Raw genomic sequence first — 23382 nt, forward strand, 5'->3', positions numbered from 1 at the left:
GTTTGCAGCCAAATTGTTTGGAAAAAGTCGACGTTAAAAAACAAACAGAACACACAAACACAGCCCCGGCTCCTCGAGGGTCCCCGGCGTCCCCTCCCCTTCACCCCACAAAAGCCCTCAGCTCATGAACTGCGTGTAGCCCTCGGCCCCCGTGACGATGACGTCCATCCAGATGCGCATGGCCTCGGCCGACGGGGCCACCACGTAGTAGAGGCGGTCGTGGGTCTTCACGCAGAACGTCAGCGCCGGGTTGGGGCTCTGTGGGGACGGAGCACGGTCAGGGGCCGCCTGCGGGGCCACCCCGAGCCCCAACCGCACCCCCAGCCCCACAGCCGGCCCCTGGTCCTCAGGGGGTGATGTTGGAGCCCACCCTCTTTAATATCTCTTATCGATGACTTGGGTGAGGGAGTTGGCACCCTCAGTAGGCACCGAGCTGTGGGGAAGTGTCAGTGCGAGGGGCAAAGGTCAAGGGGTGAGGTTCAACGTGGCTCAGTGCTGGGTCCGGCACATGGGGCACAGCAACCCCATGCAGGGCTACAGGCTGGGAGGCTGTGCAGAGGAAAAGGACCTCGGGGTGTTGGTCTGAACACGAGCCAGCAGTGTGCCCAGGTGGCCAAGAGGGCCAACAGCATCCTGGTTGTGTCAGGAATAGTGCAATCAGCACCCCAGGGAGGCGATCAGCCCCTGTGCTCTGCTCTGGTGAGGCCGTGTTGTGTTCAGCTTTGGGCCCCTCACTACCAGAAGGACATCGAGGGCCTGGAGTGTGGCCAGAGCATGGCTACGGAGCTGGGGAAGGGCCTGGGACACAGGTCCTGTGAGATGTTTAGTCTGGAGAGGATGATCAGGACAGACCTCATTGCTCTCTCCATCTACCCAAAAGGAAGGTGTGAGGAGCTGGGGCTCAGCCTCTTCTCGCAGATAACCAGTGATAGGATTATAGGGAATGGCCTCAAGTTGCACCAGGGGAGGTTCAGGGTGGAAATGAGGAGACATTTCTTCTCACAGAGCGGTCAGGTGTTGGGACGGGTTGCCCAGGGAGGTGATGGAGTCACCGTCCCTGGGGGTGTTCAAGGAGAGGTTGGATGTGGTGCTTGGGGACATGGTTTAGTGGTGACAGTGGTGGTAGGACCAGGCGATCCTGGAGGGCTTCTCCAACCCTAATGATTCTGTGATTTTATGATGCTGGTGGCCTGGGCATCCCCACTGCAGAGGACGCGGTGCAGGCAGGTGAGAGCACAGCAAAGCAACCCCCAGCTTCCCTGGGGGGCCACGGCGCCAGCCCAGCACCGGGCAGCACTGAGGCTGACACGCAGAAGGAGCTGTGCAACCATCCCCCTTGCAGCTGGGGTAGGCTGAAGGGGCTGGGACACCTCTGAGACCCTGCACGGAGCACAACACGCAGCCCTTCCACTGCCGAGGGGCGATTTGTGACAAAGGGAGCCCTGGCAGGGGCTGCCCCGCTTGTCCCTTGCTGTGCTGGGACCACACTGGATGCATCCCTGTTGGGGGACAGCACGAGCTGCCCCTGCTGCTGCCCCCAGCCCACACAGCTCAGCGCCGTGCAGAGGATGCCCTGGGTGCTGAGGGCACGGCCTGACAGCGGTGCCCAGGTCTCACCTTAGCAGCGCTGCGGAGGTGGTCGTAGTAAACCTCTTCGATGGCTTGGAAGTAGATGACGCCCTTCAGCTTTGTCTCGTGTTTATCTGCCCGAGGGAGGGAACCGGTGTCAGCTGTGGTGCATGAGGAGGGGGCAGGCAAAACGTGTGGGGCAGGGGAGCCTGGAGCCATGCAGCCACCACGCTGGGACCAAGGGCTGAGCACATTTGTTCCCTCCAGGCAACACAGGCACTCACCCACGTAGTAGGAGACCGTGCGCTTCATGCGGTCGAAGACAAACCAGCGTTTCTTCCAAGACTTTATCTTGCCCCCCATCTTAACCAGGTAGCCCTTGCACATCTTCTCTGTCAGGATGACGTGGTAGCAGGTGTCCACGCTGTGCCCTGAGGACTCGATGTGCAGCCGCAGGTCAAAATCCTCCTTGCGGATGGGGAGGTACCGAGTCAGGGGCCGGGCCTGGGGAAGCAACGCTGCTTTGCAAACCCTGCTGCACGAGCACCACAGCGAGAGCCGTGCACCCACCAGCAAAACCAAGCCCAAGCTGGCATCTTCCCACTGGGGAGAGGGGCTCCAGCAGCCCAGAAGTGCTGGGAGCTGCGGCCCCGAGCCCCACACCTGTGAGAAGTGCTTCTCCCGCAGCTTGACCTCCTTCTCCACCAGCTTCTGCCGGCGCGTGGTCTCGTCCTGCAGCCGGCGCTCCAGCTGCTCCCGGCGCCGCCGCTCGTCCTCCAGCGCCTGCCGCCGCAGCTCCATCTCCCGTTCCTGCAGGCACAGAGGTGCTCAGCCCCGGTGGTTCGGGGACCCAGTCCGTGCTCTCAGCCCCCAGCCTGCTCCCGGGGATGTGTTTGCTCACCCGGGACTCCATGAGCCGCGACTTCTCGGCGTGCGCCTCCTTCAGCATCTTCTCCATCTCCTCAATCTTTCCTGCGTCCATCCCGCTCGTGCTGCAAGAGGAGCACGGCCGTCACCCGGGCATGGACAGCTCAGCCCTGCCCAGGACCAAGTGCCACTCATCTGACAGCACCCAGGACAGGAGTGCTCAGGCCCTGGGCTGCTATGCAGTGTGGGTCCTGCTGCCCTGCCTGCACCAGGGGCTGGCTCAGCACGACCAGATGCTGGATGGGGTGGCAAAGCCCCCCTCTGCTTGGACGGGGCGAGGACAGGGCCTGGCATTCCGCCAGACGCCCCAAGGACCAACCCCGGAGAGCTGATGCTGGGGGAGGCTGTGGGTGAGCATGGGATGAAGGATGGTGCCATGGAGGTGTGGCAGCAAACAGCTCATGGCAGGAGGCTCCCGTGCAGCACTCGAGCCCCATCCAGCACAGCCTCAACACCAACCACCAGCAAACCCCTCTGTGGGGATGGTGCCTGCACCTCGGGGCAGCAGCAGGCTGGGAAGGGCATCTTGGCTCACCAGGCAGCTAAAAAAAACCTCTGGCAAGGGCTCCAGGCTGAGCTGGATGCAAAACCTGCACCCCTCCGGCTGCTCAGCCGGATTACCTGGACATGTTATCGGGTGAGCAGGCCGAGTTGGTGCCCGTGGAGATGCTGGTCTCCATGCTGTCCGAGCTCTCCAGGCTGAGGGTGTCGTACGCGTGGTCCAGCTCCTCAGCCCGGGGCCCCACGCTGTGGGCATGGTGGTGATGGAGGATGGAGTGATGCATGAGCGGGGGGTAGGAGGTGGGGAAGGGGGGTTGCCCGTGCAGGGCTTCCCACTGGGACTGAGCCTCGGCGGCCGCTTTCTGCTTCAGCTCTGCCAGGCGCCGCTTCTGCTCCTCGATCACCTGCTGACCTGCACCCCGGGAAGAAGGAGAGAGGCAGGTCAGCGGGCAGGAGTGAGCCAGCAGGCTCTGCTGCCTGAGCCCACGGGGGCACAGAAGCCACTGCGATGGAGCACCGCGATCAAAGCCCCGCTTTGGGGCTGTTCCTGAGAGCAGGGCTCTGTCCAGCCCTGCTGCAGCACCGTGCCCTGCTCAGCGCTGCACGCAGGACACACGCAGACCTGGGGAGCAGGTCAGCAGCCCTGGGAGCGCCACCGGAGTTGCAGGGGGAACAGGGATAAACGGAGGCAGGAGCTGGAGCCGTGACTCCAGGCTGGGCACCGCAAGTGCCCTGGGCAGCAGCATCCTTTGGGGAGGATTTGGGCTCAGAACCCAGCGGGAGGTGGCACCCTGGTGCCAACCCCAGCTCCGCAGGCGATGGCTAGGCAGGGTTGACCCAGCTGCCGTGCTGGCACAGCCCTCCCGGAGGGGTAGGCACAGCCAGCTGCTCCTCCAGACCATCATCTGGGGCAGAGCAGCCCACAGCAGCACACTCAGACACACAAAACAGGGGCAGCCAAGGGGCACATGCGTCAGGCTGGGCAAAGCGCTGGGTGGGGAGCAGCCCGGGACCATGCTTGCCAAGCCCCCACGCCAGCTACAGCACCCCAAAGCCTCACCTCGGGGAGCTCTGGCCTAAAAGAACGCCACGGATGGGGCTGTGGGTCCAGCTGGCAGCCCCTGAGGGATGCTCGCTCCTGCCCCTTCCCTCACAGGCACAAAAACCTCAGCACAGTGCTCAGGGGGATGGGGGGGCACCCACACACCCCAGGTGGATGCAGGTGCCTGGAGCAGCGAGCTTCTCCCAGCTCCTCTTGTATGGAGCACCCACGGGGGGCATGGGGTTTGTCAGCACCCCGGGGTCCTGGCTGGCCGTGCCCCCTCCCCATCCACGCAAAAAGGCACCAGCAAACAGCCATGCCGCCGCCTCGGGGGGCCACTCGAGGCAGGTCCGAGCCACTCGTGTGTCTACCTGGTGCATCGCCTGGCTGCAAGGGCTCTGCCGAGAGCGGGTCGGCTGGAGGCACGCCGTCAGGTGGAGGGGTTGAGGGAAAGGGGGGAGAGAGAGGGGGAAAAGCAAGAGACCGTAAGAGAGGCGCCCGTGTCCCGCTGCAGCCTCGCCGCTGCCCCTGGCTGTGCCGTCCACGGGGCTCCCACAGCCCCGGGCAGTCCCCGCTGCCCTCGGCCAGGCAGGAAAGGGACAGAGCCGGGTTCCTTCCTCTGCCAGGATGCGCCAAGAGGCTGGAGCCCAGCCAGAGCCCGGCCCTGGGTGTTTGGGACAGGAGGCGCACCCCCGAGGAGCTTACCCTTCTGCTGCAGGGCCAGCTGGCGCTTGGTCTCGATGTCCTGCAGCGTGGCCGCCAGGTTGCGTGGCAAGCTGCCCGCGTGGCTCTGGGCGTGCGGGGGGCCCTGGGGCAGGACAAGGGGGTGAGCACGGCCCCGTGACCCTGGAGCAGGGCTGGAGCTAGGCAGCAGCCCCCTAAAGGGCACGGCTCCCCCCCCCTGCAGCCCTACCTTGGGCGAGGGGCTGCGCCCCAGCGCGGAGATGTTGAGCTGCGAGGATGACGGGGTGCTGCTCTTCATCCGAGGGGGGAGCGCGGCGCTGTCACCCTCCAGTTTGGCACGATAGACCTGGGCACGGAGGCGCAGAGGTGAGCTGGGAACCCGTTGGGGGGCTGCAAATTCCCACAGCGGGCGAGGGCTGCGAGGATTCCCCTCACTCCAAAGCAGAGCCAGCTCCTGCCCCCCACCAACACGGCACACCACGGATCCGCTCGCCCCAATGGTGTCGGGGGACACGGTGCTGCGGGGGGCTCCAGCACCCAATTTTGAGCCCCCCCTGCCCTGGGGACTCCCCAGGCACCGCAGCTTTGCCCCACACTGCCCCAAAGGGACTTTGGGGGGAGCAGGGCATTACCTGGAGAGACTTTTGAGAAGAGTGAGCTTTAGCTGGAAGCGGAGGAGGGGAAGAACAAGGAGAGAGAGGGGAGGAGGAGGTCTCAAAGCCAGCCATGACCTCCTGGTACCACTTCTCTAAATCAAGAGGCGGGAGCCACGCTGGGCCCCCTGGGAGCTGCTTCTCCATCTGAAGAGACATGGCACGAGACGGGAGGGAGGGAAGGACGGACGGACAGAGAAACACAGTGAGAGGGACAAACGGAGAGAGAGTGAGAGGTCAGAGCACCCCTGCCCCAATACCCAGGCAGCAGGGCAGGAGGGGAGGTGCAGAGCCCGTGGGTCCCGGCTGAGCCCCAGCAGCTCCAGGACACCCCTGCCCCTCTGCACCACGGGCTGGGCAGGGCTCAGGAAGGAGCCACACGGGCAGCAGAGCAGCAAGCAAGGAGCTGAGCAGCCAAGGACAGCTTCCTGAGGGTTTTTGGGCTGCACAGCAGCGCGCCAGGCACCTCAACCCTCCCTGCATGTCCTGCGCAGCCTGCCGGCACCCCTCACCACCACGAGGGTGCTCGGGGGCAGAGGGAGGGAAAGGGGACACAAACCTCTGAGGAGATGGAGGGAGAAGAGAGAGCCAGCACAGGAGGAGGAGGAGGAGGAGGAGGAGGAGGACCGCAGCTTGGGGACGAAGGAGCTGGAGGGGCACGGCCCAGCGGGGAAGCGGCAGGGGCACAGACGCTGCACAGGATCCCCGAGAGCTGCTCAACGGTCACGTACTGGGCAGAGAGAAGCAAAGTGAGGCGGGAGAAGGGACTGTGGAGGGCAAGGGTGGCCAGACAGGGACAGGCACAGAGGAGCGAGCAGCCGGCGATGGAGACGAGCCCCCAGAAGAGGGCTTAACATCCCCAGGAGGAAGGCCAGCTGGCGGGGATGACTGCTGCCAGTCCCCTGGGTGCTGCAGAGCACGGAGCAGGGACATCACACGTCCCCTCTCCAGCCCCTCGTCTTGCCTCCAGCCCAGCCCAGGGGACGAAGCTCGGTCCCAACCTTCTCTGCATCCTCCTCAGCCGGGAGCAGCAGCGGCAGAGCCTGCAGGAGCCACAGGCGCAGAGCTGAGCCCCTCGCCCCCTGCTCTGCCCCCGAGCCTCGCTCCAGCCCCAGCTCGGGGACGGGGTCACTCCCCTCCCTCCTCCTGCTCGGCTGCAGCGAGAGAAATCCCCCAGCCTAGCGGAGAGGCAAGCTCTGAGCACCAGACACAGGAGGCGGCCGCGCAGCCAGCCCGCTGCAGCTTCGCTTCCAGGCCCAGGCCGCAGAGCGGGGCAGCCCCTCAAGGCAACCCAAACATGCTCTGGAGCGGGTACCTCGTTGGCTGCAGAGGGCACAGCAAGCAAGAAAGAGCGCTGAGCAGCAGCAGGGGCAGCAGCAGAAGCTTTAGTGTCCAGGCTGGAGCCATAGGCATTGCTGTAGAACCTGAAAACGTCAGACAGCCTCATGTACTCCTAGAAATCCACAGTGGGGGAGAAGGAGGAGAGTTAGACCCATGTGCTGGCTTCACGGCACGGACTGCAACGCGGGAGAAAACCTCCCCATGCACACACACACCCCGCCACCGCCGCCACCAGCCCTTCCCTGCCAGCGAGCGGGGCCAGGAGCCCCAGCACACCGCCTCTGCTGCCTTAGGTGCAGCAGCACTGGGGATAAAGGGCTCTGTCCTGCACTGCCAAGGCTCCCAGCACCCTGAACCCAGGGTCCCCAAGGTCCCAAGCCTGGCTGCAAGCCCCCCATGGTGAGGCAGCACTGGAGGAGGTGCCTCAAGGCTGCTCTGGCACCAGCCCAGGCATGGGGCTGGGGCTGAAAGCAGCACCCCTGGGAGCCTCCCTCCCCACACAACCCTGCAGCCGCCCTCCCCGTGCCACTGCCAGCAGCAGCAGGGCGATCTGGAGCAGGGGAGGGCAGGCTAAGCCCTCTGTGCAGCCCTGCAGGGCACAGCCTGGTGCCAGTGCCCGCGGCAGAGCTGGGCACCCGCTGGGAAGCCTCAGATGTGCAGCAGCTCGCCACAGCCCTTCCCTCGAGGCTTAGGCACTGGCAGAAGTTCACTGTTAAATTATCTTCTGTCAGACTGCTCAAAAGCCACTTCCTCAACGCTGCCTGAACCAAATTGTGTCAACGCAATGGGTTTTGGAAAGTCCGGCTACCGGATGGCCAGAATGGGGACACCCAGACTGTGCCACCACAGCCAGCACTCGCAGGGCCCGGCTGCTGCCCCGAGGGGCTGTCGGCCTCTGTAGGGGCTCTGGTGCCAGCAAGGGGACCTGGGCAGCAGCTCGGGCTGCCTGGCATGGGGCAGATGGGGCGAGCACACGAGCACGTGCGGCCGGGGCCATTACCTCTTGCGCCTTGGGGTAGGAGTGGGCAGGAGGAGAAGCTAAGGAGGCAGCTGCTCCTGGCAGGGGGCTCAGGGGCTTAGTTCCCTCTAACAGCTCATAAGGCTCTGAGATATGGAGGGTTTCCTGTGGGAGGGTAAAGATCACGTAGGCAAGGCGGGCACAGGCAGCAGGGACGCAGCGGCAGGAGCCGGCAGGCAGCAGGCTGTGACACGAGGGGACCCCGCTCTGCTGCATTCACCTCCCTCCCAGCCCCGTGATGGTTCCTGCAGCCCACAAATTGGCTCAGAGCAGCCTGGAGCACCCAGCTCTAGCCAGAAGGCATTGAGGAGCAGAGGAAGCGCTGCAGAGAAGAGCTTGCTGCGCATCAGGCTCATCCCCAGGGGTGAGGGCAGCTCTGGGGACGGTCCCCCCATCCTCCCAGTTACCTCTTTGAGTGCCGAGGGCATCTTGGGGAAGCTCCTGCCGCCTGTGACGAGCTGGTATCGCCTCTCCAGAGACACAAGCTTCTCCTTCTCCTGAGGCACAGGGTGACAGCAGGAAGGTTACCACCACCACCACCCCACCGAGCCCATCCCAAACACCAGCACCCGCTGCAGCAGGAGGCCAGATCCCGTCTCTCCACCCGTTCCCAAAGCACACCCAACACTTTGCACGCTCCAGCACCCGCGTTACCTTCTGCAGGAGCTGCAGGATGCTGTTCCTCTCCCTGGCCAGGCGTTCAGCCTCCTGGGCGCTCTGCAGATGGATCTGGGCAGCCTGAGCATCCAGGGCAGCCACCCGGTCCTGGGGACAAGCAGGGGTTGAGCCACTGGGGACAGGGAAGAGAGGGGAGGAGGCTTGGCTGGGGGCAAGCTGCCTGCTGCCCCCCGTCCCTACCTTCCTGTGGGCGATGCTGCGGTGGTACTCAGCCCTGCTCTGCAGCAGCTGCTGGCTCCGTGTCTCGCGCTCCTCCTCGAGCCGGCTCTCCCGCTCCAGCTGCTGGAACTCCAGGTCCTCAAACAGCTTGGTCTCCGTCTCCAGGGCCTCCGCTTCCTTGGGACACACACAACGGGGCGGCTGCTCACTCCTTTGCCTCAGCGCGGAGGTGATGGAGGAGGCGCCGGGCACAGACCCCATGGGATGAGGAGCTCACGAGAGCTGGGAGCCAAGCCCAGAGCTCGTCCACACCAGCTGCCCCCCGTGGGACCCCGTTCAGGCTGGGGCTGTGCCCTGCCAGGCTGTGGAGCCAAAACCAGCACGCACCACCAGCACCAGCACCACCAGCACCACGCGGGGAGCGCGGCAAGCGCCCCGCCACCGAGCCCACGGCAGGCAGAGCCCACCACGGACCGACACCGTGCCGGACAAGCACCCTTGGGACCTCCCAGCCTCGAAGCAGTGGCAGCAGCACTCAGCTCACGGTCTGAAAACGCTGCCCCCGCAGCGCTGGCGCCGTGGGAACGCATTTCCCACACTTGGTGAGTGGGAAACGTGCTGCTCCAAAGCCACGCGCGGCACAGAGGCGGCCCCTGGGGCTCCTGCATGCCAGGACCGCTGGTGCTGGGCCACCCCATCACGTCCAGAGCCACCCCATCACGTCCTGGGCCACAGAGCATCCCTGCCTGCCACGCACCGTGGGCAGCACCCACTGTAACACATCCAACCTGGAAAGGGGCCGCGAGCGGGCTGTGTGCGAGTGCTGCAGTGAGAACTGCTCTAGCCACAAGGGAGGGTCAGCAGCTACCGGAAAACACCAGATAATGGGAAAAAAATGCTGTGGACCGCCGCTAACATAAACCAACGGGCCTGTGTAAATAAATGCGCACAGGAAATAGCTGGGAGCAGACACGCAGGGACGCGGAGCTCCCTGAGCTTCGCCCTGGGGACAGCACTACAGGGGGATGGGCACCAGCTCCTGTGCACCCAGCACCAGCTCCCACGGCCAGACACACGGACAGAGCTACACCTGCACGCCCTGGAGATGCTCAGTGTCCTGCCAGAATGGCCCTGGCACAGGGCACGTCCTCCTCCACAGCTCCCAGGGGGCAGGCAGGGGGTGCAGCCCCGCAAAGCAGCCGAGCGAGTCCCCAGGAGGGGACCCCACGCACAGCGCGGAGCTTTGCCACGGGGCACGCAGCTCCTCCTGGCACCCTCGGGGCAGGATCCGTGCTCGTGCCCTGCCTGGTCCAGAGGAGCCGGCCGGGACAGCCCCGTGCTCTGCCGAGCCAGCAGCACGCCGCGGGGCCAGGCGAGCGGCAAGCTTACCCGCACGGCGCCAGCCTCCTCCAGCCCCGGTGCGACGCTCTCAGTGTGGCCCCAGCTGCCAGGGAAGAGCTGGCCTAAGCTGGAGCGGAGGGAGGTGGGCCATGGTCCAGGAGGGGTGGGGGGGAGACACTGACCCTTCGCATCTGCTCCCGCAACTGCTCCCGCATAGACTCAGGGCAGTTATCAAGGTGGCTCTTCGACTCATTGTAAAGCGCCCGGAGTTTCTCTAGCTCCTTCCTTTCAGCATCAAGCTTTGCCCTTTCCTGAATCGGGGGAGAACAAAACAAACAAAAGAAAAAAAAAAGAGAAAAAAAAAAAAAAGAAAAAAAAAAGAGAGAAAACACTTCTCAAATCTGCGCCATGCAGAAGCTGCAGGATTAGAAAGTGGCTAAGCCAGAGGGGCACGTGGGGAGGAGCGCGGGGGCAATTACCAAGAGATTGAAAGAGCAAAAGCCACAGGAACCCCAGGCTGGGTGCTGTTACGGGGCTTACAACCTGCCCTGGACCTCAGGTTCATGTTTCTATGCCAAAGATTTAAGGGCAGTGAGAAGCTCAACGTTGATCTGGCTTTGCAGCATGGCTAAAGTCATCCCAGTCCTGCAAGCTGCCCGTCACAGGGCGCCAGGAGCCCCAGCCACTGCCAGAGACCCCTGCCTTGCTGCGCAGCCAGCCTCGGGATAACCAGAGGCTTGTGCTCACGATGCTCAGGCAGAACCCAGCACACCAGCAGTTAGCCAGAGCAGGTCCAACCTCTGCCTAGGGGCTGCCTCGCAGAGCTCCTGCAGCACCACGCAGGGCTGAGCACCATGGAGCACTGCAGGTAACACTTGTCCAAGCTGCTGAGCCAAAAAAGCAGCCCGGAGTCCCAGCTCCCTGTCTCAAGGATAAACCCATGGCACACTGGACCCTGTGCACCCCGCACTGCTGTGCACTGTTAAAGCAAGGAGAGCCCTGTCCTCACTGGGACACCGCTGAGAAACCCTGCAAACCCTTGCAAGCCTCGAAAGGAACACTGCCCATTAATATTTTGTCTCAAGACCACGTTTCACAAGCATCCTCCACTCTCTTTTCTTCTGCAGTACTTGTCAGTGCTCAGAAGCCAGGTAATAACATCACATCGCCTCCAAACACGCCCCTGTGGCCCCCGTCTGTGCCTGGCACCGGGCTGTCCCCACACTCTGCAGCCAGCCGTGCTCAGTGGCAACGGCACTGGGGACACCAGCACACCGCCAGGTCCCCAACCTGTGGCTCTCCCACCTGGAATTGTGTCCCTGGAGCTGGGGCAGGATCCCCCGGAGCAGCTCCCCTGCTCCCCACGGTGCAGGAGCACTGAGCTGGGGCTCGCTCCTGGTGCAGACAGGAGGTAAGGCAGCGCAGGAGGGATGTGGGGCTTGCTGCTGCCCCACGCTCCCGGGGGGCTGCCTGGGAGGTGAGCACGGTGCCCAGGGCACCCACGGGCAGGGGAGGCTGAAAGGGGGGCAGGGGTGGCAGCGATTAGTGGCAGCGCTCGGAGCAGGCACGGTTAGAGAGAGTTAGTGCAGAGCGAACAGGAAAGCAGGTGGTTGAGTCAGCAGAGACTCGGGGAGTGAGATTTCTGCTCCTCTCCTAGCTCCGCACAAGGCTGCCTTTCACTAGAGAAGACATCTGCAAAGGGCTGGAGAATCAAAACCAAAAGACAAGAACCGTAATGCCGCCGGGGTCCCATCACGAGGTGCTGGTGGCCCCACACGGCTCCAGCTGCCCACGGGCACTGAGCAACACAGCTTGGGCTCCCGCAGCCACGACCCAGGGCTGCCCCAGGAGGGCAGGGACGCCAGCAGGGCTTCGTGGCGAGGGATGGCACCAGCAGACAGGGAGGGGATGGCACCAGCTTCAGGCGGCAGCGAGCTGGGCACCCACAAGAGCTGGAGACCCCACGGGGCCAAGCTGAAAGCACCTCTGAAAGCTGCATCCTGCCCTCCCGCAGGGACCACAGCGGTTGCTGCAAACGACTCCAGGCCCAGGAAGGGAAGGGGCTTGGGCCAGTAGCCCACGCTGCACCCCAGCCCTCCTGGCAGCCACCGAGCTGGGTGAGGCACCTGCAAAGATTTCCTGGCCAAAGCTAGAAAATGTTGGGAAGAGGCGGTCACAGCAGGATGGATGCTCCAGCAGTCCCCAGCACTGCACGGGACCCCGCACAAAATCCTGAGGGGCAGCAGAGCTGGTGGGCTCGCTGCAAACCTCAGCCAGCAGCAAGGGCAGTGCCGAGGCCCCGAGCCTCAGGGTAAGTGCTAGGAAGGCTCCGTGACACCAAGCCCAAGACCCAGCACAGCGCGTCCCCAGCGCCATCTCTGCCCTCCTCCAGCAGGGCTGTGGGACGCAGCACTGGTCCCAGACAGACAGGGGAGAGGAAAAGCCACCAGCCACCTCTTCCCCCTCCGCACAAGCACAGATGCTCCCCCTGTCCTTGAAAACGCCCGTGGTGACCCCACGGAGCTGACGCTGCCGGTGTCACCGAACGGCTCAGCAGACCCCAGGGACAGGAGGACGTGTCCCCCAGGGGATAAATGCAGCCTGGGAGACCTCCCCAGCATCAACTCCACCGGAGCTGGGAAGAGCACAGCACAACCCCAAAGGGACAGCCCTGCCTCGGGGCTCACCTTGTCCCGCTCCTTCTGGATGCTGGCGTCCAGGCTGGAGAGCTTCTCCTGCAGCTGCTGCACCACCTCCTGCTCCTGCTGCAGCCGCACCGCCTCCGCCTCCCGCTCGCCCTGCAGCAGGGCCCGCTCCATCTCCGCCTGGGTGGGTACAGCCACATCAGCACCGTCCCACAGCCCCCGCTGCTGCCCTGTGCCCACTTGGGTCCTACCGGGACCAGCAGCTCGAGGTCTATCTCAGATCACACGTGCCACCCGTGGGATCAGGTGCCCGCCGGTGACGACAGGGCGAGAGAGACCCCAGCAGAGCTCCCCAGACCCTCACCTCTCGCAGCATCTCCTGCAGCTGCTGCTCCAGGTCCTTGACGTGGCCTTTCAGCTCGTCCAGGCGGCTGAGCACGCAGGCTCGCTCCTCCTCCAGCCTCTGTGCCTCCTTGGCCCGGGGGCCCACCAGCTCCTCATGCTGCAGAGAGCGCGGGTCAGCACGGCACGGGACAGGCTGGCGTGGCGCGGCACGGCACCGGCACCCCCATCCCCTCACCTCGTGGTGGGTGCTCTCGGTGCTGCTACACTCTTCTTTCAGGTTCTCCTCATCCGACCTCTCCAGGCTCTCCCTCTGCCGCAGCACGCCCAGCTCCTCGGGGGCACAGCCCAGCCCTGCGGTGCCGGCACCCTTGGGTGCCTGCCGGCCAGCGTCCACATCCCCGGCCAGGAGCCGGGGCGCATGGCCCAGCTCCGCGCCATCCGTCTTGGTGTACTCGGCGCAGAGGTTGAGGATGGTCTCCAGGCGCTGCCGTTCCTGCAGGGAGGCTCGGTTAGCACGGCCCTGCAGCACCCAGCCCAGCCCATGCCACCGACACCGACCACCCGCATCCCTGCCAGCTCACGGGTCTGCCCGCCGTGCTCGGGGAGGGGACCCAGCACCCATCCAGCACACGGGCTCTGCCCAGGACATCTGGGACCCAGCGAGCAGGCAACAGTGGTCCCACTGCGGAGCATGTAAGGGAAAATGTTTTTTTGGGGGGAGCGCCGGCTCCATCATCTCATCGCAGCCGTGCCAGGTGGGCTCGGGGCACTTCCACTTCCCTTCGTGTCACCCTGGGTGCCTGTCCGTGTCCCCCCCCATCACTTTGGGATGTCACAAGCCTCTGCGTCCCCTGGCTCTGGGGCTGTCGCCCACCTCGGCAGGTCCCAGCCACCCTGACAGCTCCATGGGGCTGGAGGCTGCACTGCTCCGTGCCCCCAGCCCGCCCCGGGCGGCGGGCAGACCGTCAGCCCACGGCGCATGGGATGTGCCTGGAGCTGGAGACAGGCTAATTACAGACAGCAGCCCCGGCCCAGCGCCACGCTGCCTCTGCATGCCGCACGGGGCTATTTCGAGGTGGTGATTCAGGCCGTCTGCACCCACCATGAGTCAGGGCTGAGCAAACAGGGCTCCTGCTGCCCGGCCGGACGGGCACCGGCACCGCTGCCACGCCGCAGCGCCCCAGCGGGGGTCCCAGCCAGCCCCCCAGGGAGGCACCCCCAGCACGCAGAGCCCCAGAAGGCGCAGGCTGTGCCTCTGCACCAGCCTGGTCCCCTCCCTGGGAAAACAAAGGCGGCGCTGCCAACAAAGGCACGCACAGCAGCGACGAGCATGGATTGTCCTGGGCACGACACCAGGGGGGGACACGCGTGTCCCTGCACTGTGCCCCCCAGGTGGCTGAGCCAGGGAGCACCCTCCTGGCCCCTGCAACCCCTGGGTGCTCCGGGAGACCCCCTCAGCAGCAAAGAGAGAGACAGATGCACAGGGCAAGCCCCACCCAGGCAGCTGCTCGCTCTATAAAAACTCAATCCCCAGCCCTAAATATAGAGATGCAATGCCCACAGGAGCCTCCCAGCAGTTGCCAGCCAGGAACAGCATCTGCACACCACGCACAGGCAGCCACCGCAGCCCGGCTAGAAGCCACAGCCCTGGCAGGGACTTTGCGACCCTGGAGGCACCAAAATTTACACGTCTGCAGCAGCAAGCAGCCGTGCACATCAGAACAATGCTGCTGCAGGCTGAGCCCGGGGCTTCCCTTGGCTGCCACAAGCAGAAGGACTTGGTGCAAGGCAGCAGCTCCCACACAGCCCGGGGGCACCAACAGCAGCTCCCGGCCATAATCTCTCTGGATAAACTCGAGCCTGGGAGCCTGTTCACATCATTCATAAGCTGCTGTTAGCAACTGCAGCAAAATCCCCGGGGAGAAAAGGCCTACATTTGAAAAACAGAAGCTCAAAGAGCACGCCCCGTGTCTCCAGCCCCTCAAAACCCCGGCTCGAACCCGCCGAGCCTGGGACAAGTCCCCCTTCCCCGTGGCCAGGAGCTGCCCCCCGTGCCGCCGTGCTCACCAGGCGCTCCATCTCCTGCTCCCGCATCCGCTCCTCGCGCTGCCGCCGGTGGTACTCCAGCAGCTCGTCCTCGTTGTCGCTGATCTCGGTGATGCTGTTCTTGCGCTCCCGCACGCCCGCGGGCAGCCTCACGTCCCCCGACAGCTTCCTCTGGGCGCGGGGGCTCTGCCGGGGCGAGGGCATGGCCAGGGAGCCCAGGCTGTACGCGGGGCTCAGGCAGGAGCCGAAGCTGGGGCGGCGCGGCGCCGGCTCTGCCAGCAGCGGAGACGAGGGGCTCCCAGCCCTGCTGCTCCTCCCTGCTGCAGGGCTCGGCTCCTCGTGGCCCTTACGCCTGCTGCGGGGGCTCCCGGGAACCTCTCTGCCCAGCCGGGGCTGCGGGGAGGGGGTCTCCGGGGCTGCCCGGGGGCTGGCAGCCCGGCGTGACAAGGAGGGGCTCAGCGGGGGCAGCTCCCGCATGCTCTCCACAGTCCTGCGGGCTGCCCGCGGGCTCTCGGGGGGCTGCAGCCCTGCGGCTGCTCTGGCTGGTCCTGAAGCATCTGGGAGCACCCTGGCTGCGGGCTGCCGGGCAGGGCTGGGGGCTGGGGGGTCCCTGGGCTCCCTGAAGGGGCTGGGGGGCCGCTCTTGTAGGGCTGCCCGTGCCCGCGGCACTGCGGAGCCCAGGGGGGTCCTGGGGGTCAGCCGGGGGCTCCCGGAGGGCTGGGAGCGGGGGCTGCCTGCTCGGTGCTCCCCGAGGCCGATGGAAACGGGGGCCACGGGGGTGTCCGGGACGGCCTGCCAAGCTCGGGGGGGCTCTGCCGGCCGCGTTTCGCCGTGTCCCCCGTAGGGCAGGCGCTGCGAGGGGGGCTGCACGGTGTGGTTGTAGCTGGAGGAGCGGAGCGGCACGACGGGGGGCACGGCCGGGCCCTGCTCCTGGCTGCTGGGCGAGTGGCTGGCGTAGCCCCCGCTGCTGGTGGGCGAGGAGAGGGGCGAGAAGGGCGGCGAGGCGTTCTCGTAGCTGGAGCCCCCCGAGGTGGCGCCGGGGCTGAGCGGGGGGGACAGGAGACAGCGGCCACCCCCGTTCACCACGGAGGAGGAGCAGAGCGGGGACGGGCCGCGGGGAGACGGCTTCTTGCCGGGGGACGCCGGCTCCTCCAGCACCAGCGAGTCCATGATGTCCTGCAGGTCCTTCTCGATGGAGCTCACCAGGGAGCTGTGGCTGGGCTGGGCGCGCTCCCCCGCTGCCAGCTCGTGCAGGGGCAGCGGGCGGCCGCCGTTCACCAGGGCCTCGGGCTCTGCAGGCAGACACGGGAGCGGGTTTCAGAGCAGGCTGAGGCCCCAAAACCACGGTGCCAACAGAACAACCAACGCTGCGGGCGGCCCCTTCCCCAGCCCCGCTTGGAGCCATCCTGCAAGACCTGCAGAGGGTCCCAGCCCCTCTGCCAAGCCCCCCGCCACCGCACGGACTGTCCCCGGGGACATGGGGCCAGAGGACAGGCTGGCACCCAGCTGCTGTCCCACCGGCCCCATCACCAGGGCAACAGAAACCCGATAGCTCTGCCTGGCCTCTGGTGAGGTGCCTGCTCCAGGAGCCCCGGCACCGCTCCCCGGGGGGCTGCAGGCACCCGCTGTGATCCCAGGGGGCTGCTCTGTGCCCTTCACATGTCACCGGCCGTGAGATAACCCCACCAGCAGCATTTGGGAGCTGCTCTCTGGGCGGCCGGAGAGGCTCCTGGCACAACGGGCACAGAGCGCAGAGCCCGGCCTCTTGCAGAAAGCGATGGGATCGAGCAGCAGCTTCATCTGCTCAGCAGCCCCAAGCTCTCTTCATTTCATTAAATCCTCTCTCCCCACAGCACGAGGCTCCTGCCCTGTCTGCCTGCACAATCATTGCATGGGAGCACGCCGAGGGGCCCCGCGGCGCTGTCTCACGGAGCACAGCAGGCAGGTCTCGAGCAGCCACAGCTAACCAGGAGAGCAGCAGCACGAAACACCAGCACCAGGAGGGGTTGAGGACACCCCAGAGGCCCCGCTGGGAGGGACACCACCGGTCCCACAGCCCAGGAGGAGCCCAGAGCAGCAGGCAGCATCCCTGCACGAGCAACCCAGTGCCACAGGGGCAGGGGGTGCGAGCAGGGGCCACGTGGGGAGCAGCTGCGGGCAGTCACAGGACACTATGGACACGGCAACTCCTTGTGTCCTTTCTCCCCGTCCCCCAGCTGCAGGGTCTGATGCTTTCCTGGCCCTCAGCACCGTGCACGTGGCACAGGGGAGGCTGCCAAGCACCTCGTGCAGTGCCAGGGCATGCTGCTCGGGGCAGGGAGCGTGGCTGCAGGCCCTGCTACTGGGTTTCAGACACCTCCAGACATGGATCTGCGCCTGCAGCATCCCCAGCCTGGCACTGTGGAAGGAGCAGGGGCTGTGCCAGCACCAAGCAGGTCCCCGGCCTCCAGACAGACACAGGGAGATAAGGAGCTGGCTAGATGAAGCAGCACAGCCAGGGAAACGGCCTTCACAGCCTCCTCGTAGCCAGCCCTGAATGTAAACAGCAGCTCCCAGGCGGGGGGGAGAGGGGATCACCCCCCACCACCCTGCAGCCCTGGCACCGACCGAGGGGTGAGAGCCCTGCCCAGGCAGCAGCACGGCCCCGAGACCCCCCCTGTGGTCAGGGGCACCCAGGCTCTGCAGAAACCAGTTGCTCTGCCTCGCTGCCCGTACAATTACACATTTCTCAGGCGCCATTAATAATTAACAGACATCAGCACAGACACCAGGCCGAGGCAACAGCGAGCACGGGCACCACGGGGCATCTGGGGCTGGGTGCGAGCACTGATCCGGACGGCATCAGCCTGGACCCTGCGGGGATGCTGGGTGAGCTCGTGCAGCTTCATCCCCTCCTGCCTCCCCAGGAGAACCCAAAACGAGGGCTGAGGAACAAACGCCTGCTGCAGGCAGCCTCGAGCCCTGCTGCCAGCTCCCCGAGGGGCTCGGGGACCCCCCTGCCATCCCAAAACAGCCCTGCCTGGAAGCGGAGGGGTCACCTACTTGCCGGCAGCCCATAGACGGCTGCGGGGCTCCTGCCCCCTGCCGGGATCATGCTCTTCATCCACTTGGCTTCAGCAGGGTGGTTGAAGCGCAGGAAGGTCGCCTGGCCCAGGCAGATGGTGCAACCTGCGGAGAGAGGGGGTGTCAGCTCCCTCGGGGTGTCAGCTCCACGGGGACAGCCGGCTGGGCACCCTTGGGTGCCGCTGGGGAGAGGAGAGACGGGAGCTGGCGAGGGCAGGCCAGGGGGCAGCGCCTGGCCGTGCCACGCTCCCCGGGGTGGGAGCGAGCCCCGCCGTCAGCACAGGCTTAGGGCAGGGCTGAAATCCAGGTCACTCCACAACTGGGCGCAGCATCTCGCGCAGCCACAGCTGGGGCCTGGGCCTCGGCGCTGCTGCACGTCAGAGGGAGCTGGCTGTGCTCCAGCGCCGCCGCCAGCTGCAGACAAGACAGCTCCTGTCCACCGCGGGAGAAGGCTGCTGCTCGGCCCAAACCGGGAGCTTTCGGAGGGAGGGAGGGAGGAGGAGGAATGCAGGGAGGGAAGCCAGGCTGCACAGCCCAAGGGAACCGGCAGCGGAGGCTGCAGCTAGTCGCCGCCGAGCGCAGGCGATGGATGGAGCTCGAAGCGCCCCAGTGGGGAAACGCTGCCAACACCTGCCCCGCGAGGGGCTGTAAAAGGTCCCTCGGCAGTAAAGATCAACGGCATCTGGCAGCCACGGTGCCAAAGTCCCACACCCAGCCCAGGGTGCCTGGGAGCAGGCAGCACGCAGCCTTCTCAGCCAGCGCTGCTGCTGCTGCTGGGGAGCCCTGTGCTGGCGGAGCACGGCTGCTGCCGACACACCCCGCTTTGAAGCGCCTGCCAGAGCCCTGGGTAGAGGCTTGCTCCTCGCTGTCAGCCGCAGCCGAAAATCCCTTGCTGGAAGGGATGCATTTTTTGGAGCAGCTGAGCTGGCAGGCACAGACCTGGAGAGCAGCGGCAGGCTCAGCCCCGGCCCTGCCAGCGCAGGGGGGTCCAGAGGGAAGGGAGCTGGGCTGGGAAATCCCTGGGCAGGGGTCCCGGCGGGCCCAGTGGCTGCACCCTGCCTGCCCAGCGGGGACACCAGCTCTGGGGGCTTAGGTTTGGGTGGCGTGGATCACGCCGGGTGAGGGACACCTCCCAAACACTACATTAGCTGGCACGGCCATCGTTCACCAACGCCCACCAAGCTCTGCCCACCCTGCACCTTCCCCGTGCCTGCCGCCGAGCCCACCGCAAGGCAGGAGGGAACAAAGGGACAGCGTGCGGCCACCCGGCACCCACCGGCACGGCAAAGCCCCAGCACCCATCTCCATCGCCCCCCAGCCCCCTTCCTCCTCCTCCCGTGGAGGGGCTCTCACCATGCCCAGCCCAGGGTCCCCCCCTCGAAGCCCCCAGCCGCCCCCCGATAAAGGGCAGCGCGGGGAGGCGCAGGGCATCCCTCCCGGGCAGCAAAAATCCTCCAGCTAAAACAGGAACGAGTCCCGTGCCGGCTGAAAGCCCGCACAGCCCCACGGCACTGCGCCAGGGGGGTCTGGACGAGCCCCCCCCGGAGCTCCCAAGCCCGGCTCCGGGCCTTTGTGCGGCTCCCCCCGGCCCCAGCAGCGGCTCGGGGAAATCAGCGCCGCTCCCGGGGAGAGCAGGAGCCGGATTTCTGCCCCCGGCGCAACCCGACACCGAGGGCGATGAATGAGATGGCGGCCGGCGAAGGGAGGGGAGCAGCCCCGGGGGCCGTGGGGGGGGAACCGAGCTGCCCGCAGCCGACCCCAGCGAGGCTCCGCGGGGCTCCGGCAGCCCCCGGGGCCGCCGAACAAAGCCCGAAGGCGGCGGTGGCGGCCCCGGAGCGAGCGCAGGCCGGCTCCGGTGCCCGGTACCCGACCGCCCCCTCGGTGCCCACCGGCTCGCAACCCCCCGGTGCCCCTTACGCGGCTCCCCCCGCACTCACCGCGGAGCCGCCGCCGTGCCCCAGCCGCCCGCAGGCCACGGAGCCGCCGCCGCCGCCGCCCCGGCAGCGGGGGCCGCGCACCGGGAGCGCCCCGGGACCGCCCCGGGGAGGAGCCGCGCGGGAGGGGCACGGGCGGTGCTCGCCGCCGCCGCACGGACACACGGCTCCTTTCGTGCCCCGGGGGCTGAGGACACAAAAAGCGGCTCCCGAGGGCCGGGGAAAGAGCCACGGAGGCTGGGCGGGAGGCTGAGAGCCTCGGAGGAGCCGCTCCGGAGCGCCGGGTCCTCCCCGCGGTGCCAGGAGCGCGCAGCCTGCAGGCAGTGGGGTGGGGGGACAGAGGGGTCCCCAACCACACGGGGACCCTCTGAGCACCCGGCCCCTGATGGGCTGCTCCTTCGGGAAAGGTCCCCACTGAGGGATGTGACTTAGCAGATGGTACTGGTGGAGATCTTGGAGATCTCGGAGATCTTTTCCAACCTCCCAGCCTGTGCCCCGAGCACCAGGTCACAAGATAACGTTCATTTTGGGCAAAAAAACCTCCCAGACGGTGCCAGCACCCTGCTACAGCCCCCGCCAGGAGCTGCTCCAACAGGATGAGCAGTGGCAGGATGGCTCCGGAGAGACCTCCAATATCTGATGGCACAAACCCTGCCCACCGGGGCCAGCTCCTGCTCTGGAGCTGCCAAAACCCATCTCTGCGGCACAGCCCTACCTTGGGTGAGGCGCGTGGGCCGCTGGATCTTCACTCCATCGATGGCACAGGCGTTGCCACAGGGGTGCAGGGTGAGCGTGCCCCGGGCGTTCTCGATGTAGCAGTGCTCAGGTGCCAGCCCAGGGCCCTGCAGGACGATGTCCTTCGCAGCCGTGCCGATCGTGGTCCTCCCTGCCAGGAGAGAGGCTGAGCGCTCCTCCTGCTGCCCACGGGGACCCCGAAAAGCCACCGCAGGCAGCTGTGTGGGGTGATCCTACATGCAGGAGGCCAGGCCAGCAGCCAGCACTCACCTTCCTCCAGGGGCAGCAGGGTGATGGCAGTGCTCAGGCGGCCGCTGCCCAGGCTCACCAAGTGTGGCTTCTCCGTCTGCACCTTCAGCCCCTTGCCCGTGTCGATCAGGTCCAGGGGGCTGTTCTGCAGGGGACAAAGGAGGGGTCAGGGCTGCCTGCAGCACCCCGTGAGCCCCGCAAAGCTGGGCAGGGAGGGGGCTGACCCAGAGCCCGGGGCTCCTTCCCACCCTGCTGCCAGACCCACATCAGGTCCGCAGGGGGGATCCTTGGGGCTTGGGCTACATCTAAGAGGATCCGAGCCAGCAGCCACTTAGCTCAATTGGCTTTACACTGATCCCATAACAGGATTGGGTTGAGGAGAGGCCAGAGAGCAGCATCGCAGCAGGGCTGGCACCGAGGAGAAGGGCTCCCACCACATCCCTGCGCTGTCAGGGGCTCGGCACTGCTGTCACAGCCGGGTTTTGTGTCCCCTCACGGCCCCCAATGCCACCAAGTCAGGGCCCTGCCGTGTGCTGGGGCGGTGTGGGAAGGGCTCGGCTCCCTCCACCCCGTGCACTCACCTGGATGATGGTCTGCACCCTGCGGGTTGGGCTGGCGGCGCTCCTGCTGGGTGCCTCCATGGTGCCTGCACGCAGGCTCCTGGCGATGCCAGGCACGGGCTGGGAGAAACAGAGCTGTCAGCAGGGGCAGCTGTGCCACGACCGCCAGCACAGGGCCCCGGCTGTGCTGCGGGGCTCCCTGGGCTCTGTTCCCGTTTCTGGCCCTGCGCTCGCTCCCCAAAGCTGGTGAGCGTCCCTGCCCAGCAAGACGCAGGCTGCGGCTCACCCAGGAAACCCCCACGCACACACCAAGCACAGGAAGAAGCCGTCAGGCTGTGGGTAGCAGCTCTCCCAGGAACAGGGGTGTGTGGGGGCTCCCCACACCCCCCCAGCCCTCCCACCCCATCAGCGGCAGGCCTGGCCGGCGTGTGATGCACGGGCATGGCAAACAAGCCAGTGGCCACCGTGCTGCCAGCCGGGGTGGCCACCCAGTGCCTTCACAGGGAGGAACCCGGTGCCGGGAGGCAGCGATTTCCCCTCAGCCGGTGCTCACGCCACTTATTGCGCAGGGCTGGGACACAGAACGGGATGCTCTGGGGTTACTAAATTTACCGTCCTCGGCTCCCTGCGTCCTTTCCTTCCTCCCCGGCCTGGCTGCGTGCGGCTTAACCCTTCAGCCGAACCCTTCCTGGGCACGCTGGCCCCACCGTGGGCGAGCGCAGCAGGGGAGTGGGCTCACCCTGCTGGGGATCCCAGCCCGGGGCCAGCTGCTGCTCACAGGTAACAAAATCCTCTCCCTCCCAACCCCATGAACTGTGCAGAGCAGCCAGGGTGTGCCGGGCATGGGGACAAGCCCTGGGGTCGGCTCCGTGCATCACCTCCGGCCCCCGCGTCCCGCCGGGCGAGGGCCAGCGCTCCCCACCCCGCCAGCACCGCGCGCAGCTGCGGGGGCGAGCGGGTGGCTATTACACACTGCGGAAAAAATGAAATGCTGGAAAACAGCAGGCGTCGGATCCAGGGCTGGGACGGAGCCCAGACCACTCCGCTCGACATGAGGGCTGGCTGCCCCGAAGCGACAGCCCAACGGGGCTGCGGGCACCCCGTGCGGGATAGGGGCTGGTGAGGGGCTACGAAAAGCCTGCGGGCAGCCCCCCAGCAGTCCCCAGTTGCCTGGGAGCAGCCCCCCAGTGCCCACCAGGCGTGGATGTGGCCCCCCTCTGCCTTCCCTTACCTGCCACCCCATCCTGGAGCGGGTGCTGAGCGGGAGCCTCCGTGGCAGAGTCCCCGCAGCCCCCACAAGCTGCCGGGGCCGGCAAGTGCTGCCCGCCCGCGGGTGGACCACGCTCCCCAGCATTTTAAGAGCCTGTGGCCTGCCCGTACCCCTTCTCCTCACCGACACCGAGGCCCCACAACAACGTCCGGAGGAAAAGCCAGCGAGGGGCCGGGCTCCTGCATAGGAAGGGAGCGGAGCCAGGGTGGGATCCTGTGCGGGCGTTAACCCCTTCCCCACGCGGTGATCCCCGACGTGCATCACCGCGGGCAAGAAACGGGGGAGCTCCAGCCCCACCGCCCCACCCGGCACCCTTTCAGGGGTATATCCCCATCCTGCCCACGTCCTGCTGCCTGCTCTTACTCCACCCTGGTGTCTTCTGCTCCATCACCCTCCGCCAGTCCCACGGCTGGGACGAGGACCCCGCCGTCAGCTCCAGCGCCCCCCAGATGCCCACCCTGCTTCGTGCCAGCCCCCTCACCCGCTCCTCACCGTGCCGGAGATGCTGCCGGTCCCCGCGGCGCTGGGTGCAGCGGGGCGCCCGCAGCAGCCCCCGTGTCCTGGCTCCCCTGCACAGCCCCGCACAAGCAGGCTCTGTCAGAGGAATGCGGGGCGGGAGCGT

The 23382-nt window shown here is 66.4% G+C and overlaps 1 protein-coding gene across 8 annotated transcripts; it reads right to left on the reverse strand.

Annotated features, from left to right (window-relative positions):
- Nucleotides 1-25: 25 nt before the first annotated feature.
- Nucleotides 26-23382, reverse strand: PHLDB1 (pleckstrin homology like domain family B member 1). 8 transcript variants are annotated; one of them, XM_084301573.1, is made up of 25 exons: nt 23253-23382; nt 21512-21610; nt 20952-21075; nt 20662-20832; nt 17992-18117; nt 14971-16241; nt 13139-13396; nt 12923-13060; nt 12601-12738; nt 10096-10224; nt 8594-8749; nt 8390-8500; nt 8143-8232; nt 7718-7840; nt 5936-6106; nt 5356-5523; nt 4953-5069; nt 4745-4847; nt 4411-4455; nt 3118-3409; nt 2471-2561; nt 2233-2379; nt 1854-2073; nt 1618-1703; nt 26-258 (listed from the first exon to the last, which is right to left on the reverse strand). In XM_084301573.1, the coding sequence occupies exons 2-25, from the start codon at nt 21569-21571 to the stop codon at nt 118-120; spliced, it is 4476 nt and encodes a 1491-aa protein (XP_084157699.1). In that variant the 5' UTR covers nt 21572-21610; nt 23253-23382; the 3' UTR covers nt 26-117. The 8 variants fall into 8 exon arrangements, with proteins under 8 accessions (XP_084157699.1, XP_084157695.1, XP_084157698.1 ...); XM_084301569.1 differs by lacking the exon at nt 23253-23382 and adding an exon at nt 22722-22876; XM_084301572.1 differs by lacking the exons at nt 10096-10224; nt 23253-23382 and adding an exon at nt 22722-22876.

The sequence above is a fragment of the Netta rufina genome, assembly GCF_964035555.1.
Source record: "Netta rufina genome assembly, chromosome: 25".
NCBI classification, from domain to species: Eukaryota; Metazoa; Chordata; class Aves; order Anseriformes; family Anatidae; genus Netta; species Netta rufina.

What these genes read in the sequence shown, in the direction of transcription:
- PHLDB1 (XM_084301569.1), bottom strand. Translation starts at nt 22,844, where the DNA reads ATGCTGGGGAGCGTGGTCCACCCGCGGGCGGGCAGCACTTGCCGGCCC. An exon ending in GCAGCATCGCCCACAGGAAG is followed by an intron (nt 8,501 to 8,593) that starts GTAGGGACGGGG and finishes GCTTGTCCCCAG; the next exon opens with GACCGGGTGGCTGCCCTGGA. An exon ending in TGCCCTCGGCACTCAAAGAG is followed by an intron (nt 7,841 to 8,142) that starts GTAACTGGGAGG and finishes ACCCTCCCACAG; the next exon opens with GAAACCCTCCATATCTCAGA.